At 44.2% G+C, this 20,419-nt stretch overlaps 1 protein-coding gene across 2 annotated transcripts in view; it reads right to left on the bottom strand.

The window, feature by feature from the left end:
* Positions 1-12,083: 12,083 nt before the first annotated feature.
* The window catches only part of nedd9 (neural precursor cell expressed, developmentally down-regulated 9), a 30,887-nt gene continuing 22,551 nt past the window's right edge, over positions 12,084-20,419 (bottom strand). For both annotated transcript variants that reach the window (XM_034094864.1, XM_034094863.2), the window contains exons 3-7: positions 18,023-18,121; positions 16,854-16,979; positions 14,461-15,627; positions 13,986-14,075; positions 12,084-13,059 (exon numbers count right to left, since the gene is read on the bottom strand). In XM_034094864.1, the coding sequence (XP_033950755.1) occupies positions 12,517-13,059; positions 13,986-14,075; positions 14,461-15,627; positions 16,854-16,979; positions 18,023-18,121 (2,025 nt within the window). In that variant the 3' untranslated portion in view covers positions 12,084-12,516. The remainder of the gene's footprint in view (positions 13,060-13,985; positions 14,076-14,460; positions 15,628-16,853; positions 16,980-18,022; positions 18,122-20,419) is intronic.

Raw genomic sequence — 20,419 nt, 5'->3', positions numbered from 1 at the left:
TACAACGCAGGGATGCAATTATTGTGGCGGCAAACATGCAGCACAGTGAGGCCCAAAGGATTCCATTGACTTATTGTCAAAACTGGCACTCTTTCAAAGTTCAAATGTATTGATTTTCCCCAGAGCTTGTGTCTTTTCTCAGTCAGCTCCTTCAAAACTCAAATTATTATTTTACTCAAGGCTGCAACAACCAACGTATCCTCTATCTGCAGGCTTAACTTTATATTTAGGTCGAGGAACTAAAAAAGGAGGTGATGGGAAGTAGCTACATTTACTTTATTAAGTTTGATTTGCTTACTTTACTTTAGGGTTTGCAATTTCTGTTACATTTCAGAGGGAATTATTGTACTATTAACTCTATTAACGTTATCTGACATCTGTAGATAGATCAAAAAGGATTTAAGATGTATTATTAAAGAACCTGCACCTTATATATTGCTTAAATTTGTTTACCAGCTGCAACATTTAAATGAACGCATTAATATATATGCATACATCTAATCCATAATACTTCATTCAGATACAGGTCAATCTTCATGATGAGTTCCATGAAGTACTCAGGTCTTTATAGAGGGCCCTATCATGCTCATTTGTAGGCTCATATTTGCATTTTGTTCCTCTTGGACACTTTCATGTTCAAAAAGCCCTTTATTTTTCTTGTACTGCCTGTGCTGCAGCACCTCTTTTTACCCTCTGTCTGAAACCAGAGCCCAGTCTGCTCTGATTGGTTAGCTGGCTGACTCTGTTGTGATTTGTCAACTGCTTAGAAATGTCCCGCCCTTTAGCCTATCACGTACAATGTGTCTAGCCAATAGAAGCGTGCGTGTTACATAGTGATGTCATTATGTTACGAAGTGAACAAAGGACTACAATGGAGGCGTTTGAGGCAGGGGGGGATGTGTGGGAGAGACATTTTGGGATTTCAGACCCTTTACATGCACATAAACCTATAACCCTAGATTGAAGGGGAAACCCCCAAAAGCCTAATACTGTAGGGCCTCTAAGTAAAAGTGGAAATACCAGTGTAGAAATCCTGATACAAATACAAGTAAAGCATTTCAAATGTGCATAAAGTTTGAGCATTCAAAAAACACTTGACCTTTGGAATACATATAGCATATATATCATGATTTTATCAGATTATTCATATTTTGTATTTTAAACCAACATTGTCAAATAAATGTGTGGATTAAAACATATAATATATGCCTCTGTATTGTAGTGAATTGGACATATAAAGAAACTGGAATATTTAAACTAAAAGTAGCCTACCTACACATTATAGTTAGGAACAGTAGTTGAGTAAATGTACATTCCACCACTGATTTGTATGATTTCTAATTGAGTCATTCTGAATGCATGGCTCTTACTTGTAACAGTATGTATGCACTGTAGTGTTGTACTTCATCCATGACTGCCCGCTCTGAGGCGTTTCACTGTGGTATGACTCAGAAGTTGAGCATCCCCTGCATCCATCGTCTCCTGGAAACACATGCAGGACATTAAGAAGCCGCCCTTACAGTAAATTGACTTTGAGGCGAACCTTCACTGGTACTTTTATTCATCCTAATGATGCCCCTCTCCCTCACAGAACTTTTCTGCCTGCAGCTGGGGCAGCTTTTCAGAAAAAAACATGCTGAGCTACGAAGCTGTAATTTCAGAGCCTGCAAATACGTTAGAGGAAATGATTGTGGTGAACCAAGGAAATGACATCCTCTCTCCTCCAACTCTCTCCTCTGTGTAAACAGTCCAGCTCTGCTCCTGCTGTCGGCTGCAGATACTACACATTATCTCCTCCATGACCTCTCCCTGTTTGTTCACTGGCAGACAGGTGAGCAGCTGGCTGTCCCCCTGCTTTATGTCACTGCTACATTTCCATCTCAGCAGTCCCAACACCTGTTAGTTGTTTCTCGTCCTGACTAGACGGTATCTCATCTGGGAGCGCGGTGGAGACAGCTGCTCAGGGGATTCAGCATAATGCAGCTTTAGCTCTGTCTCTGCAGCACCTGACGTAGTTGTTGAATTGTGGCGAAGCAAAGACACTCATTTATGAGATGTTTGGCAGGCCGTCCCCTGGTGACAGAAGACACACAGGAGCAGAGGGACTGAGTGTTCTCCTGGTCTGAGTGCATCTATTACAGCTGCCGGGACTCAAATAACTCATGGATTCAATCCATCCACAGGTCGAAGCATTAATCAGCTAAAAGCTGTTTTTCTCACTTCAGAGCCATGTCCTCATGCTGTGGTGGAAGATCGATTCAGATCGTCTACATTTACTTCCCTTTTGGAAGTAAATGTCCTGCGAATACTAATCTCTCGGAGTCAAAATATATTTTAAGTAGGCCTAAAGAAAGTAAAAGTATCCATGATGCAGGATGAAAAAAAAAGGATTAGATATCTGGATTACAATGATTGACTAAATGCTGTTGCACCTGGTAAAGGTGGGGTTAATTGTACTGCTTGCTAGCTAATCCCAATACAGTATATGGTACTTTATTAGTTTAGTCCATATTTGCGAAGAAATTAGTAAAGCTAAACAAATGTAGTCAAAAAAGCACATTTGTTGACTCTAGTCACATGATCTTTTGATGAAATATCAGCCTAAATATCATACAAGTTTCTATGTATATTCTCAAAAAGATTATCAAGGAAGCATCCTCAACTACAAAACTAGTGCTTATAATTAGCTAATAATAGGCTAACGCTAACCAATCAGAGCAGACTGGGCTCTGGTTTCCAACAGAGGGAGTAGATAGCTATATTAAGTATAGACATAGAAAAACAGGTCAGAGTATAGTTTAAAGCATGAACAATCAATTAAAAGAAGATAGGACACAAGGCTTTTGATCAATGGCCTCCGAGTCCATGTTTAAGGCCTTTTGAAGATTATTCATGTTTAAGGTGCACTCTCACTGAATTAAATCTTTGCCATACAGTAAGCCAGCTTTAAAACTGTTCTAAACTTCACTGCTTCTGTAGTTTTTCCTCTGTTGGCAGGGAATGTCAAAAACAGCCTTGTAAAAATGGGCCTGACATCTCCTGATTTACCGTGTCTGTGTGCAGTTTGTTAAATGGGAACCCTCATCGCAAATTCCTTTCTTCCTCATCTCCCCGGAGAGCTCAGAGTGGGATGCAGTGAATAATAAAAGCAGTTGGGTTGCTTGTAAGTGCCAGCCTTTTGTGAGCCCGAAGGATTTTTAATGTGATTTTGTGATTGGGAGCTGAAGCCTCACTGCAGTCATCTCTTTACTCCTCTACCTATAAAGCAGCTTTTCTCCACAGGCAGAGACTATATTTCACTCGGCTTATAATAAAAGAGGGGCAGGTGAAAACAAAGGCTGCATGGAGTTATATCCTATAGCCAGTTACTGTACACACACATCAGGCCTCAAACTCAAATGTTCCCAAGAGGCAGTGTCTGAACATGTGATCAATTCACTTCACTTTGAACCAGAGAAAATGCTTTGCAGCTGATCGGGTAAATCTGGAAAAAACATGTTTCCCACCGTCCAGGGAACATACCTCATTATTCTCCATGTGTCATACCTAATGTTCTTAATCAACGTGAAGAATTATTTGGCAGAGGCACATCCAGTGGCGGAGCCAGGACATTTTCAGTGGGGTGGCCAGGGTGGAACCAGTGATCATTTTGGGGTGGCATTGAAATCACTATTATATGAACATAAAAATACATCTCACTAGAAAATAAGGGTTTATTTAAGGCACCTACAACACACCTCTACATTATTTGGGATTAAGTGGTGGAATAGATCAAATAATATTCAGTATATCTAACTATTTTTTTCGTATTCCCGGCAAAGTATCAACGAAGCTTACATTATACAAATATATGCAATATACAGACTGTTTAGCTTATGATGATCAGCAGCACTATGAGCTCATTCTCTCAGTGTATCATCAGGAATACAGAGACACACACACATCATTTAAATTAAGAGTTTTTAAATTAAATGATAGGTTAAGAATAAACATCTTAAAGTAAATTTACAATAAACAATAGCCCTTAACCCTGTAAGGCCCCCGGTTGTAATTTTACAACATTACTTGAAGCTATCCCAAAAAAGTCAGTAAATGTTTTGTTTTTTTAAAGACTACATGTACATAGTCAAAAGGTACTTTTGTTCAGCCTCACAATGCTATTGGGTAGTAAATGTGTTATACTGTAGGTCCTGCCCTCTGGCCATACACACCAGGGATTTTGGGCCCCATGAAAATATATATCACATTGGGCCCCACCACCAGGCACAGGCCACGCCAACCAAGCACAATTGCTGTAACCACACCTCCAGAACCCAACCGACTCATTTATGCTTTAAATAACTCTACCTGTACAGGTTTGCATCTATCTTGTAGTCCAATACTAACTGCACAATATTTACTGACACTGAGCTGTGAAAATATAACACTTATGGGGGGGACAGGGGCTGCTAAATCTAGCGATGGATCTGTTGGTCCTGGCACCAGGGGGAGGGACAACTGATTTAGTATGAATAGCTGCTAAAAATGTACCTGCATTTACTAAATGTCAGCTAAAATAGGAGTGAAATTAAAAACCTGCATAGATATTAACAGTACTTAATGTCAGCTTAGTAAATAAAAAACATACAAATTATTATTTACAATGGACTACGCTTAGCTAACAGACACATTTCCACCACTCATAGACCACACCCACCTTTTCTTTGAAAAACTGGGTGACATAGGCCTACTGTCACCCTTTAGTCCCTCTCTCTTGTCTTTCTCTCCTTTCTTTTCTCTTTTGAAAGCCTGACTTTGTTAGTCGTTGAGACATGGTTCACACGTAAGTACTAGCATCCTTGCTCCTAACATGCTCTCACTCTCTGCTAGAAAGTGCCGGCGGTGCTGCACCGCGTTTGGAGGCAGGACCAAACCATTACATGTAAATAGAGGGGGGTGTTCAGAGGTTTTGGATAATTAACTTTTGGAAGAAAATAAGTTAAATGAATTGTAAGTTTAGTGAGTACGTTATCAATATAACGTCCTATTAATGTTAATTCTTGATGAATGATGAAAGGTTACTTTGTAGTGACCACTCATTAATACACTGGGTTACATAATTCACACATGGAACTACAGTTGGGGGTATTGTTCCCACACGGACATGTTACGTGTGCCCCTCCTGGCTTCTCACTCTTCTTCCTGGACTGCAACCGGACAACATGACCTTAGCTGCTCTCAAATAAAGTACCCTTTTGCGCCTTCATTGCACCGCCTCTGACTCCCTATTTCTCGGCACTACACTGGTGACCCTGACAACGTCTCGAGAAGTTTCCGGGATGGACCCGAACACAGTTTTTTTCTCGAAATGTCGGGGATTTTTTGGAGTCGTCCGTGGCTGCCACCGGCACGTGGACTGAGGCTCGGTGCGCGCCCCGCAGAATGGCTGGGGACGTTGCTCGCCATTCCCGCATCGGCCTTCCAACCAACAGGGGGACGATGCACGACCTGCTGGGTAGGGATGAACCCGATTGCTACCTCGTGGGGTTGTTTCTTCGGGGCGTGCGGCTGCACGTCTCGGCTGCGCTAGCTGACGACGACTAGCGGCTAACCACGTTGGCTAACGACGGCTAGCAGCTACCGTTGGCTGCCAGCTAGCGGCTAACGGCTAGCTGGTAACGGCTGTCGACATTCGTCGGTTAACATCTGACTGTTAACAATTTTTTTCCGGTGCCGGAGAGGAGGTTCGACCAGCCGGTTGACTTCGTGTGGACACTCTCACCTTTTCACCACCTCGACGGCGGTAACCAGACGTTTTCATCGGCGCCTGGGTGGCGCGCTTCTGGTCCCCGTCTCACCTCGACAAGTTCGGACGTCGCCCATGCTTACATCGACCCATGGGTGGCGCGCTCCGGGACCCTGTCTGGCCTCTCCTCTGTCCACGGCTCCTTCCTCCCGGGGAGACTGCTCCTGCCTCCCGGCGATGCCTCAAGGCTTGCCAAGGATTTCGTGCCCGCCGCCGCTGTGGGTTTGCCTCCCGGGGAGACTGCTCCTGCCTCCCGGGGAGACTGCTCCTGCCTCCCGGGGATACCTCAACGCTTGCTGAGGACTTCGTGCCCGCCGCCGCTACTCGTCTGCCTGCGGCCGGGTTGCGCTCCTTCCTCCCGGGAAGACTGCTCCTGCCTTCCGGGGATATCTCGATGCCTGCCGAGGACTTCGTGCCCGCCGCCGCTGTGCGTCTGCCTGCGGCCGGGTTGTGCTCCTTCCTCCCGGGGTGACTGCTCCTGCCTCCCTGGGATACCGCTCCGTCCTTTCGGAGACTTCATGCCCGCCACCGCTGTGCCTTCATCTGCGGCCGGGCAGCGCTCTTTCCTGCTGGGGACCACCGGGATGTTCACGCCCATCCCCACGTCGCAGCACAGCGACCCAGCTTTCTATATCTGGCGGAGGTGTTCTTTGTTCGCCACAACGCCTACTGTGGCCCCCCTTTACGATGGCCCGTTCCGGCCCGCCCCCACCCCTGGTGGGGATGCCCTCGTTGGGGCCCCTACCCTCTCCTGCGGCCCCCTTTCGTCGGCCCGTTCCATGGCCCGGCCCTCACCTGCGACCCCACCCTCCTCGGCCCCTGTGGTGCTTCCTCCCGGACACAAGGATTTTATTTTTATTTGTTTTACTCTCAAATAAAGTACCCTTTTGCACCTTCATTGCACCGCCTCTGACTCCCTATCTCTCGGCACTACAACTTAAACATTTTTTTCTTAATGTTCTAAAATAGTTTGGGCCCCCGTGGTGAGGTGGCCAGAATTCAGCTGGGGGTGGCCGTGGCCACTCCCAGCCACCCCCCCCAGCTCCGCCACTGGACACATCATCCAGCAGCCATCTTAGCCGGACCCCTTTCTTAAAGGTCCCATGTCATGGCCATTTCTACTGATCATAATTCCATTGTTGAGGTCTACTAGAATAGATTTATATTGTTCAATGTTTCAAAATCACATTTGTTTCTCATACAGCATCTCTGTATAGTATGTGTATTCACTCTCTGTCCTACATGCCTTGTTGGAGCTCCTGCCCCCTCCCCCCTCCCTGTGAGCCCACTGTGCTCTGATTGGTCAGCTCGCCCACTCTGTTCTGATGAGTCCACCACCGTTACAGCGGAACATCAGTGATTATGTGTTACAATGGCGTTAGCAACCAGGAAATGAGACCAGTAAGGACAAACAGATGAGAATGCTGCGTGGGGTCTGGGTGCCGTGTTGGCGGGACGTTGCGGGGCTCTCTGCTGTGAGGAGGGGACAGTGTGAGCTGGGTTCATTTCCTGGTTGCTGCGTAGGGTCTGCGAGACAGCGAGACATCGCGAATGGACACGGGAAGGGGTTAAGGGGGCTGCAGCACCCCCATCTGCGAGGCTCCACTAGCACCCGCACCCACCCACAAACGCGGCGCACCTACAGTGTAAGCGAGCCACAGTTTCGCCACTGCGAGGCTCCACTAGCGCGTGACAGTTTCGCCGCTGAGAGAGTGTGTGGGTGTGTGAGGAGCTCCACGGATTGGTCCATTTGGACCAATGGGTCCATTTGGGTATGGTCACGTCACTGTACCCAGGAAGAGAAAGAGAAATCTCCAACGAGGCGTTCTGGGGCAGCATAGACAGGTATTTTCTGTGTTAGAGTTTTACTCGCTACAGAGTGTACTTTGAGGGTTTGTGACTCTGCACACCGTTTACATGCAGAAAAACCTTCATAACACACAAGGGGACGGGTAATAACCAGAAAAACATGACATGGGACCTTTAAGATTATTGGGTACAGTTTACCCTGTGATTGAGTTTGACAAGACGTTGGGTTGCTACAGTTGCATAAAACCCCTAAAACCAGCAACATTTGATTTGCTTTGGATACATTTACTGTTCTTGTAAATTCAGTTTATGAAATCTTGCCGTCATACAAACTTAAAAAGCTCACTCAAGGTCCAAGTTTCACTTTTTTGCAAGAGCCTAAAACAACAACCGGAGCTTTAATGTTCAAATAGAAATGCATTATGTTTGAATCTTTCTGAATCTCATGGTCTTCATCACTACAGACAGTTTCATGCCAAGCTCCAGAGGAAAAATAAATATTATTAATATTTTCTTTTCACAAGAAACACTTTGACGCTCTCATAGCATAGCATTCCCGTATGTGTCGTTTTTTCTGTTTCCGCCAACAACTTGTGGCCAACAAATGGCAGCAAGCTGGTGAAGACCACAAGCATTAAAGTTCATTCTTTACCTTGGAAATAGAAATCTTAAGGTCCAATTACTAGATTTTCTTCCAACAGGGCTTTATATGAAAACTGAGAAAAAGCCGTCTGCCGATGAAGCCCATGAAATGATGATAGCTCCAAAAAACTATACATTTATATTTCTGTGTTAAAAGTAATACATGGCAAACTAGAAAATGCATTTCCAGCAGAAAATGCGTGCGAATGCTGTATAGTGTGAACATGTATGGCTGAATTTAGCTGAAAATGCAGAAAAAGCTGAATGTGTTATTAGCTGAATGGTAGCTGCTTTTAGCTAAATAAATGCAGAAAAAACTTAATATTTAAAAGAAAATGTTTAAAAAAGGTATAAACAACAACATGTATAGCCTTGATGTCCTGAAATAGCTGAATAATGTAATAGTTGAATGGTTTCTGCAGCTGAAAATAGGCTGAAGGAGTTAAATATCAGATATAAGTAGTAGTGAATGAATTTGTATTAAGATGAGAAAAGAAAGTAAAAAGGCTTGGGAAACCTTTGAACTAACTTGATGGTGAATGATCTGTTTCCATGGCAACGGCATTTTATGACATCCCATAATACTCTTAGATGTGTTGATGGCTGCATCGTTACCAAACCTGTGAAGTTTTGGGCCATTTCGAGTATTTTCACTGAAGTTATGAGAAAACCATGTTTCATGGTGAGCATTGTGTTGCCATGGCAACGGCATTTGAAGAAATCTCAAAACTGTCCTGGAGATGTCTTCACGGCTGGACTGTTAGCACACATGTGAAGTTTGAGCACTCTTTGAACATTTGCATAGGAGTTATAGTGACATCATATTTTATGGCTAGGGATGCGTTTCCATGGAAACGGCATATGGTGAGATCTCAGATTTGGCGTAGAGCTGTTGAGGCATGGACCGGTGATATACAAGTGAAGATTGGGGGACGATTGGACCGTGTCCATTGGACTTATAGCGACATCATGTTTTATGGCGAGGGATGCGTTTCTATGGAAACGGCATATGGTGAGATCTCATATTTGGCGTAGAGCTCTTGAGGCATGGACCGGTGATATACAAATGAAGATTGGGGGACGATTGGACCGTGTCCATTGGACTTACAGCCTCATCGTGTTTCATGGCGAGTGGTCTGTCGCCATGGCAACAACATTTGATGACACCCCATACTACGCTTAGATGCATTGATGGCTGCATCGTTATCAAACCTGTGAAGTTCTGGGCTGTTTGCAGTATTCTCACTGAAGCTATGAGAAAACCGTGTTTCAAGGCGAGCATTGTGTTGCCATGGCAACGGCATTTGAAGAAATCTCAAAACTGTCCTGGAGATGTCTGCATGTCAGTTGGAGTGATGACATCATCGTGTTCCATTACACAGGTGTTTATAGTTGAGCTAACGAGCTCTGTAGAGATCACAGCTTTCCATTGTTCTGAATGAGAGATAAACCTCTTACATGTGAACATTTTGTGGAAGAACCGTAACAGATATCTGTGAAATTTCAAAACGTGAAGCATGTCAAGGAAGTTGAGTATCTGAAGTGTAATTTTTGTGTAGTTTACGGGTTAATAATGTGGCCTTTTTGGCAGTTTAACGAAAGGTGTGCGGCTGCTACCGTGAGGAAATATCTGCCTGAAATTACAATGGGTTTCAATGGAGGAATGTTGAACGTTTTTGTCACTTCATGCCCTCAAGAGGCATTTTGTTTAATATTTTTCTTATTTTTTTTTTATTTTTCAAACTTGGAGAGGTTTTCCTACGTTTTCCATGAAAAAATATGTCTGAGCAGTGTAGGGTTTGGGAATTATGGCAAGTTTAAAACATTTTTGGGGGAGAATTTCGAGCTGTCCTGCACTCTGTTTTGAGATCAAAGCACTCTAAGGCTGCGGCCCCACGAGGACGAAAACGGCTAAACGCATAGGATTAACGCAAACGCAATCGCAAACGGCTTCCGTCCACATGCAATAATTATCCGGATAGTGTCTGCCCACACGAGACCGCTCCGTTTAGCTCCAACTGCTGGAGAAGCTGCAGTACATATGCAGGAGCCTCTACGTGGCGCTGTAGCTTCCTCCACAAAAGCAGCGAAGAAGCATGGTTGTCATGGTTGCCCTTCTGTTTATTCTCCGCGGTGGGGGCCGAGGGAACCGGGCAGAGTTTTTCGCCAGTCAGCGTGTATTAAAGTTGAAATCTTCCGGACAAAATTATAAAAGTGCCGGTCAAAGGTCTTCTTTGTTATTTATTGAGCTTTAAAACAAATGAATAACGACTCTATATAATATAATGATAAAATACACGGAGCCTCTCTTTTTCCTCCTTCTCTTCGGACAGCGTCAGTGTCTGTCTCATGCAGCAGCTGATCCAGTAATGAGTGACCCGGCCGACAGTAAAAAATAAACATATTTATAACTAGTTTAGGGAGTTTGAGAGGTAATTAAAATAGCTAAGGGTGATGATCTGACTTGAAGTGTGTGTTTTGCTGCAGCGGGAGGAGCTGTAGGTGGGCAGAGCTGCGTGTCTCCGTCCTGTCAGATTAGACTTCACTCGCGAGAGAAAGATAAATAATCTGAATTCAGGATGCAGTTTACTTTGACGTGGGGGTGAGCAGCAGAGGTGGGGAGAGGCGGGGCTATTGCCTCATCATTATTGCTGTAGATGTTGCACAAACAACTGTAGCATGGTCAATAGCGTCCGGAGCACGATAGCAACTCTGCGATCCGCCATTGTTGTTGTTGTTGGTGGCGAAACACTTCAGCACTGGCGCGGGGTAAGCGGAGGTGAGCAGAAGAGGTGGGGAGAGGCGGGGCTATTGCGCAATCACTATCAGTGATCTGAAAATGTCCGTATAGGGCGCACACACGGAGCTGTTTGACCCCCCATAGAGTGGCGTATGCATTTCTATCCACCTTGGGACCCGTTGTCGTTTCCTCAGTCGTTTAGTGCCATATTCGGTCGTCCTCGTGTGGCCGAACGGTCTATATGACACTAAACAGTAACGCAAACGACCGAATTCGTCCTCGTGGGGCCGCAGCCTAAGAGTTAACAAGCTGCTGCAAAAAGGCCTCTCTGCTAAGCTCCAAACTAATTCCAATATCTCAAAAAGTTGAAAAGATATCAAAATTCTTTTATACAAGTTTTATAGCTGAAGGTATTGTCTGGCTGAAATGATGTGGAAGGAGATGCATTTGGCGCAAAGTGTAGGAAAAGTGGATTTGAAGGCATCTCCCATTGACTTCAATGTTAAAAAAAGAGTTTAAAAAGCTGAATATTTCAAAAGGTTTGAAATATTTTTAAAAAGTTGAAGGTTTCCCATCGATTCCTGAACAGGCTGAATAGTTTAATATTTGAATGGTTTCTGTAGCTGAAAATAAGCTGAAGTTATGGAGAGCCAAAGTATTGGCTGAAATAAGGGGAAGAATAAAGATTTCTTTAAAGAAATCTTTAATTTTTTTATTTAGTGGCTGCTTATTAGTGCGAATGCTGTAAACAGCATTCACACTAATAAGCAGCCACTACCCAATGATGAAAACCATGATTTATGCTTAAGTAGATCTTTAGTTGTTAGTTTTGTTTTCAGTGTCCAGTGATATCCTTCATTGTGTTTACAAGATGTTCACACTGTTACATATTTTATTAATTAGTCATTAATATTTCATTAGTATCGCCTGGTGGCTTCATCTGAAAATATCAGACCTTAAATCACGAAAGGCCAAAGGAACTTGACCTTTCCTGACATCCCGCTGAGTAAACCATAAATAATCCCTTCCTCTGAAATATTCTTCTCTTGCTAAATTATCTTTTACTGTAAATAATATGTTCTGTCAGAGATATTGAAGACACAGTCACATGGTTAAGAAGTCTTTACTTTGTGGAGAGCTCCACACACACACAGACACACCACACACACACATCAACATTAACCTGGTTTAAAAGCAGATTTACTGTCACACCAGCAGGAAGACACATCAACAACACTACAGGCAGAAAATGAAAAACACAGAACATCTCATAAGGTGCTTCATAATATGCGACAGGAATGTTATGAAAAACGTCTACATAATCCTGCGGAGACACCAATACTGCATCTACATATATATATTCATATTCATATTCATTCATATATAAAACAAATCTACACAAAAATAGAGCAAATATTTACAGAACACAGACTTATTTACAACATCCAAAACGTAAAGATGAAGAGCAATATATATATAATGTAAATATATATATTTATGAGAATATTAATGTACACAAAGTCTGTTAAGTGGTTGACAGTCACAAGTTGGCCAGTTGCATTAGCTGTTCTTTGAACTTCTGCGCGTCATGCGACAGGTCGGTGACTCGGTCCACCATCTCCTGGATGGCGGCCGTGTTGGGGTAGTTCAGAGCGGCCGTTTTGGTCGCCGACACCACCGTCTTTAGCAAGTCGCACAGCACGTTACTGGAGTTCATCACCCTGTTGGCCACCTCGGGCGCCGACGCCTGCCTGGACAGGGTGTCTCCGATGAAGACGAGTTTGTGCGCGCTGAGGATGACGAACTTGCTGTGCGCCACGAAGATGCGGGGAGGCTGACCGGCGCTCACGCAGCCGAAGAAGGCGTCCACGGCGCTGAGCAGCGGCACGAAGTGCTGCTCGCACTGCTCCGAGTAGAAGGCCAGCAGCTGGCGGTCTCGAGCACACACGTGGGGGGAGGGGGGGAGGGAGGAGGAAGAGTCCGGGTGGGAGGCCGAGGTCATGTCCGAGTGTGAGATCCACTGCGTGACGTCGTTCTCCACGGGTCTGCTCACATCCTGCTCCAGCTTCTTGAACTGATTGATCTGTGAAGGACACAGGATCCAGATTATTGTCTGAGATTGTGAACATGTACAGAGGAGGAAGTACTCAGATCGTTTACTGATGCAAAGGATCTAAGATTTAAATTCTTTCATTAACTTTACTTAAAATGTACTTTTTCTTTTAATGTCATGTAGGTGGATGCTAATGCTCTTCCTGCATTATATATTATCTTTTATGTATTTCTTGTGCAAAAGAATAATAAAAAAAAATCCACAATGACCCATTTTATATTCTGTTTTTGTTCATTTAGTAACTTTAGAAATACCTTGCCTCCAAAAAGTGGAGTAGAAATATAAATTGATATATATATATATTCAATATAAAGTCCAGCCCTGAACATGTAACCCGGCATATTTCACAGAATGTCCTATGAGGTGATGCTCTGCAGAAATGCATCTAAAATTAAAACTCTACCCCTCGCTATTGGACAGACAAACATAGAAACTCGCTTCGAGTTATTATTTGATTAATTATAATTTTGAAGCAAAGATGCCACATATCTTCTGGCTAATGGGGATTTGATGACATTTATTTTGTTGTAATCCTTGGTGAAATAAAACAAGCAATTGAAAGACACCACTTAGTCACTGTGAGGTTGTGATGTCCTTTAAAAACACTTTTTGTATGTTTAAAATGAGCACTTAACAGAGAAATTGCATATTATTTATAATACAAATAACCTTTGGTTGCAACGGTCAATTACAATGATTTGAAGTATTTGAAATTAAGTAAATATTGCAGCAATCCAAATGTGTTTGCTTATTTTTCTCCGTGTAAAGCTATATGGCTGCAGATGCTGAACGGTCAACAGCTGTGTGTATCTGCTGGTATGAATATATAAATATGCACAGCTGATCAGCCACAATCCAGTGCACAAAGGTCCCGTGAAGAGGAGAAAGAGCCTCACCTGCTCCTGGCCCAGCGGGACCTGACTCTGTTTGATGATGTTTTCTTTGTCCAACAGCTCCTTCTGCTGACGTTCAAAGTCTTCTTTGCCCTGTGGAGGAAGAGGAGCAGATGATGAGAGGCATTCAAAGGTACTCACACAGCCTGGCTTTAACTTTCTGATACTTCCGACAGGAGGCTCTGCATTCAGTCAATGGAATCGATGCTTTGACAGGAGTGAAACTACTCTTCAAAAGACATGGATGGGTTAAAAATGATATTTAACTTGGTGGCTATTTGAGGTGTAAATATACTCATGACTATCGCAGAAACAGACGATAAATTAAAACCCCTTTGTACAGTTTTGAAACATTTCTGACTTTTGGTGACCTCTAGTCACAATAACCCTAAATGGACCAGAACCTAAGGCTGTTAAAATGAATGGTCTAAACGCAACACTTGGACTTAAGTGGCTCGACTGGTTCTTGGAGATTTACCTGGAGATGTACATAGTCGTAGTCCTCCATCCAGCTTTTGACACACTTCTCGCTGTTGTTCATGTTGTCTTTGTCTTGGCTGGAGGGCACGGGGAAGGGCTTGGTGGGTCCTCCGTAGTTGTCGTTATCGGAGGAGGGGGAGGTGAGCGGCTGGATCATGTTCTCGTCAGGCGAGCTCCCGATGGAGAAGGACCCGTCCATGTGCGTCCTCCTGAACAGCAGCTCAGCACTGCTGCCTATCGTGGAGGCCAGCTGCTTGGCGTCATCGGGCACCGTCTTGGAGACCATGACAAAGCGATCCAGGTCGTCGCTCTTGTTGTGGTGCTTTGCTGAGGCCGCCAGGGCGTTCAGGGCCCAGCTGCAGTTCTCCAGGACCTGGTAGATCTGCAGGAGGATCTGCTGCGAGTCCTCCAGGCGTCCCAGCTGCCGCCTCAGCTTACAGTGCAGGCTGGAGTCCGACAGGGCCGTGGCGTTGGCCGCAGCGCCTCTGCCGAAGACCACAAAGTCCCCCAGGGCCGCCCGGACCCTGTCCAGCACGGTGCGGACGTCGTTGGCGTGGCGCTCCATGAAGGGAAAAGTCCTCCAGTGAGGGGAAGCTGACATTGAATGCAGCGCCCCGACGGAGGCCTCCACGCCCTGCTGCAGGCGGCACAACCTCTGCACCGCCGTGTCCACGTCCAGCGCCAGGCGGCCCTCGGAGTGGGAGCCGGCCGAGGACGAGGACGTGGACATGCTGCTGCGTGTGCTGCCGGTGCTGGAGAAGGACAGGCGGTTCACCCCGTCCGTCACGTCCCCTACCGCCCGAGCGTCCTGAGCGGGGATGTCGTAGATCCCTTTGCTGTCGTTGGGCGAGGTTCTGTGCTGGGGGGGCGGCATGCCCCGGGGGATGTCGTATATGTCCCTGTGAGACCCCGCCCCCGTGTGAAGGGCGGGCGGAGGCACGTCGTAAATGCCCTCGTTGCCGTTGGTACTCGGGTGTTGGTGATGGGCAGGATGCTCCACCGTGGGGGGGAAATCGTAATGTGACTGGGGGCTCTGTGATGGCTTGGTGAGGGCAGGTGGGGGTACGTCGTAGATGCCTTCCTGTTTCTGTTTGAGAGGCTGTGGGAAGTCGTAGTTTCCCTCCTCGACAGCGGGGTTAGTCCTGCAGGGAGGCACCGAGTACACCTGAGGGCGAGGAGGGTCATTAGTGCAAATCCACAAGCAGGTAGCACATCGCTGTGTTTATGACACAGGCATTTTATTTGACAAACATGGACATCATTAACATTGTTTTTTTGTCTTTACGTTCTTCATCTTCAGTCCTTTTTAATTGTAGAAAGCCAGTTAAACACCCACACAAAATGTTAGATTTTCCAGCAGAGGCATCGCTTGGGAAATCAGGTTTCTCTTCTCCCTTACCATCATCAGGAAAACCAGTTCACATGACATTTAAGAAATCAGCTCACTGAAAGAAGTGGACCATAAACTAAACGGCACTAAATGTCAGTGGGTTTTCCTCGGATAGAGTTTGCACTGCAGTTCGAGGGTGAGGGAATGAAATACCTCCGGGCTCTCTGTAGATGCAGTGTTTGAAACCTCAACTCTTCTGCCTGCAACCCTTCATCTGATGCTGAGTACAACAAGGCTTTAAGCAGTAGAGGAACATTACTAAGGACCCTTACTCAAGTATTGTACTAAAGTACATTTTCAGGTTCTTGAGTTTTCCATTTTCCAACTTAACCCGATGGTTAATCGGTTAATCTGATTCTGATACTACATTTCATATGGAAATATTGTATATTGTTCATGAATATTTTTAACAGCAGGGTTAGGGCTAGGCTAACCTTTACCCTAACCCTAGTATCACTGGTTACTCTCCAATGTCTGGCTTTAGGCTCCCACTGAGTTGCCCTAGCAGAGTGTATGAGGTACATGGCACAAAGCATGATGGGAGCGCAGTGGGGGTGAATAAAAACAGTGGCCTGTAAGCGATTTCCATCAGCCTCCAAAAGCACTATTTACAGCCAGACGAGGCAGCCCAAAACTATAATTAAGAACGATGCAAATAACCGGTCCCGGCATATTTCAGGTTATTGCAAACAAACTGATGGCTGTCCGCCTGCACGCCTCTGGGAGTCTGCTGAAATCTTAGAGGGTCTGGAAAGAGAGGAGTTATGTCCTTGACACATAGCGACTTGTGGAGCTTTTGGTTAAACTCTCCTGGCGGGCAAAGCTTTCATTAAGTACCGCCGCAAGCATGTCATAAATATGACATTTAAGGTTTTTTCCCTTTTTTTAAATTAAGAGAAATTGTAGGAGCTGTATCAATAAATAAGTTAAGCAGCTACCACTTCCTTAATTCAGACTCGAGTCTCTGACTGATCACTGTGGTAATAGAAATGTTGTCTCACCCCTTGTGAAGAGGGAGGGACGTCGTACACGCCCTGTGATCTGGCGTCCATTTGAGACGGAGGAACATCGTACACTCCTTGGTTTCTGGCTCCTGGAAACATCTGACCAGGCGGAATATCATACACCTGAAATATAAAAAGGATTAAGGTTAACATATATAAAACCTTATACAAAGAGACTTAGCACATAGTGAGATAGAGAACATGGATTACGTTTGTAAAGTACTGAACATGGAGTATCTGTTTGTTATTACTAAGTGGTATAATAAATATTTTGGGAACGATTTTGATGACATTTCTTATATTTTGCATCAGCTTTTATATACCTTTTTGAATATATTTATTATTACAGTTTTTATTTTTATTTTTTATTTATACTTTAATTTGATCACAGAGAACAAAGTACATGCTTGGATTAAATGAGTGTATCAATTAAAAGGACATAAAGAGGGGTACTTCAAGTTTAACATAATTCATATACTAATATCATTTAAGAAGACATGTTTGATGTTTGATTAAGGAGAATTGCAGCCTTTAATTGTTCTGATCCTACTCTTGATTTGTGTTTAATAATGCAACATGCTATAACACAGAAGGAGTCATCAGCTGACGAGGAGATGACAGGACAGAATGTTTTACTGTCAGAGATCCTGTGTGAGGAAATGGGGTCACTGCAGAGAACAGGACATGTGCTCCATCAAATACAGAACACACTGAACACCAAAGGAGTTCAGACCAATCCAAACCACTGCTATGGCGACTACTGACCGTTTTCTTTGTTGTAAATGATAGACGTATCATTCTATTTAATGATCATGATGAGGTGACACTTTTATCACCATAACAATGACTGGTTTGATTGAAAACTACAATTTAAAGTATCAGTGTGGAAATCTATGGAAGCCCTAAAACGTTAACAAACATGCATTTAAAAACAGCAGAAACACTGTTATGATTGATCAAATTAAAAACAAAACTGATTTTGAAAATGTTCTTCATGTGCAGTTTTGCATATGTAATGGAAAATCTTGACTTTAAAAGTTATTCAATTATATGTGATGGTACATTTCAGATACCTTTGCAATCAATCCGAAAGTACACTGGTAATTTTTAATTACAAGTGTCAGTTTTCACAATATGTAGTACATGAGGGAACACGAGACACCTACCCCCTGGGATCGACTGGGGGGGACATCATAGAGGTCCTGCTGGTTGTGCTGGCCGGGGCTGAAGGTGTAGGACTGGCCCACTCTGGTCGGGGTCACCACCTGTCCATCAGAGAGGGGGGGGGGGAGACAAACAGTCAGAGTTGCTCAACACAAATACTGTGAATCACTAATTACATATACAGTCCTCCATTTTGTGTCCATTCTATGCTGTATAATTACAAGTAAAGGCAACAGATGACAATGGAAATGTGTTGATTTAACAGCCTTGTAACAAACAATTACATTCCGAGATTTTTTTTTTTTTATCCGAGCCCAAAGGGAAGTCTTTAAAACGTCTTGTTGTCTGAAATCGACAGCCACACATATAACATCTACAATAACATAGAGCCGAAAGAGTTCCCTGCGAATAAACTGGTTGGTCATAAAATCAGAGTCCTGCAGTTCAACTAATAAAACACAAATGTGGTAACAATTCAGCATAACTCTGAGAAAAACAAATGGAAGGCCTTTATCTGAATAGTTTAATGATTTATGATTCAAATGGTTTACGAGGGCGAGTTTTATCGTAGTCCTGGCTGGATTGTGAGCTTTCAAACTTGGTGAAGTCACAACCCTGGCAGTTTGTGTTTGTGGATTTAACACACCTTTAAAATATTTAACACCGAGGCGCAGACAGGCTACAGAATAATAGTGTGATTACTGCGTGGAAAAAAAACACAGACCAACCATGACACTTTAGCTCCCGTTAATTTGTTTTACCACATTTCCCCTGCTCTTTTCCCCTCGGTGCTAATCATTCCCTCCACACCTCCTAATCCCACAGTTTCCATCCCCCTCCCCCTGCGCCGTCGCCCCCCTAAAAGCAGACCTCCTTGCTGCGTCAGACACACAGGAATGCTGGGAATGTCCTTCTCTGAGCCCCTTTGCTCCTCATCTGCCCCCCCGCACCACTATCTCCACACTCATTAACGGGGGTTTGAAAATAGGAACCATACGCACGGCTTCCTGGCAGAGGGGATCGTCTCCAGGGAGGTTTTAAAGTTAACTCCCAGAATCCACTCACGAGTCCCCATGCAGCCGAGTAAATATCCTAATATCATCTCTGGTTCTGAGCAGTAGGAGCCAACTGAGAACGGGATTAATGTTTCTGAGGAAGCAGAAGCAGAGGGTTGGGGGTTTGTCAAAGAGAGGTGGAAAGTGAGAGTAACGGAAAAGGAGAGCGCGTCGCCTAGTATGGGAAGGAATGCCATTCATCTGACTAACAGTAGTCCATATGGTTCTCATAAACACAACCTGAACGAGCCCCGGGTGATTTAACGCGTCCATTGTTGGCATTCCTGTCCCTGTATACATCATCCCGCAGGGCCTGTGGGGTCAGGGCTGAAACGCACACCGTTGGCTTTAAAACACGTCGTCTGAAATAAACCAGCAGAGGAATAAATAGCCTGCTTTTGGATCTTCTCACGCACTGTCGCTCGCACACTTCAGGCGGTTTGAGCTGGGGGGAAAGATACTGCAGTGCAGAGATGGAAACCCCGTTGATATCCTGGATCTAACATCTGGCTGTATAGCTCTATGAAAACATTCATTATTGGCGATTAATTCGGAGAACTGCCACCCCTCCCATGACTCTTATTACCGTCAGAAATGTTAATGTTAATGTTTTTGTAAAATGTATATTTAATTTGACAATTAATGAAGTTCCCATATTCTGGGGGCTTTAGGAGTTTGAAACAGGTAGTTATTTACAGGAGCTTGAGCCCTTTTAATTCAAAGCCTATATTTTTGTTATTAAAACAATTTTTTTTTTTACAAGGAAAGTATGCCGAATTTGCAATTGAGGACCCCTGTTTGTACAGTGTCCAGATGTAAGTACACATGGCTATAACAGGATTACTTTGAGACTGAAGAAAATCTTAAAACGTGATTCTTCTCAAGCAAGTTAAGGACCTATGTGAGCTACATACTGATAGACCATAATGGTATTCTGAGGGAGTGAATACAACAGTGTATACAATGTATATTTCTCGGCGAAAGAGTGCAAAAAGAAATGCAAATTATGTTCAACAAAATTATAGTCATTTGAATGTAAAGTAGTTGTTTTAGTTTCATTTGCAAGCCTTGAGAGCTTTGGTACTGATTATAAAGCAGCATAAACATCTGATTTAATTTTTTTAAAACGCCGTTTCCAGCCAATTTGACCAGAGCATGTGAGCCTTTCACTAAGTAACAACAAAGTGCTGCCTGGTGAAAGGTCACTTTAGCCCGGCTGCTGTCCCTGTGGGTTAGGCCTGTGTGCTGATGGTAGAGGGGGGGGGGGGGGGGGGGGTTTGGCCTCAGCTGTCACATGCAGATGGCAGCGAGGTGTCTGTCAAAGACCTCGGTGACCTTTATCAC

Source organism: Pseudochaenichthys georgianus, chromosome 11, assembly GCF_902827115.2.
Source record: "Pseudochaenichthys georgianus chromosome 11, fPseGeo1.2, whole genome shotgun sequence".
Taxonomy (NCBI): Eukaryota; Metazoa; Chordata; class Actinopteri; order Perciformes; family Channichthyidae; genus Pseudochaenichthys; species Pseudochaenichthys georgianus.
Note: the sequence above shows the minus strand (reverse complement) of the source record. Positions and strands in the feature narration are given on the sequence as shown.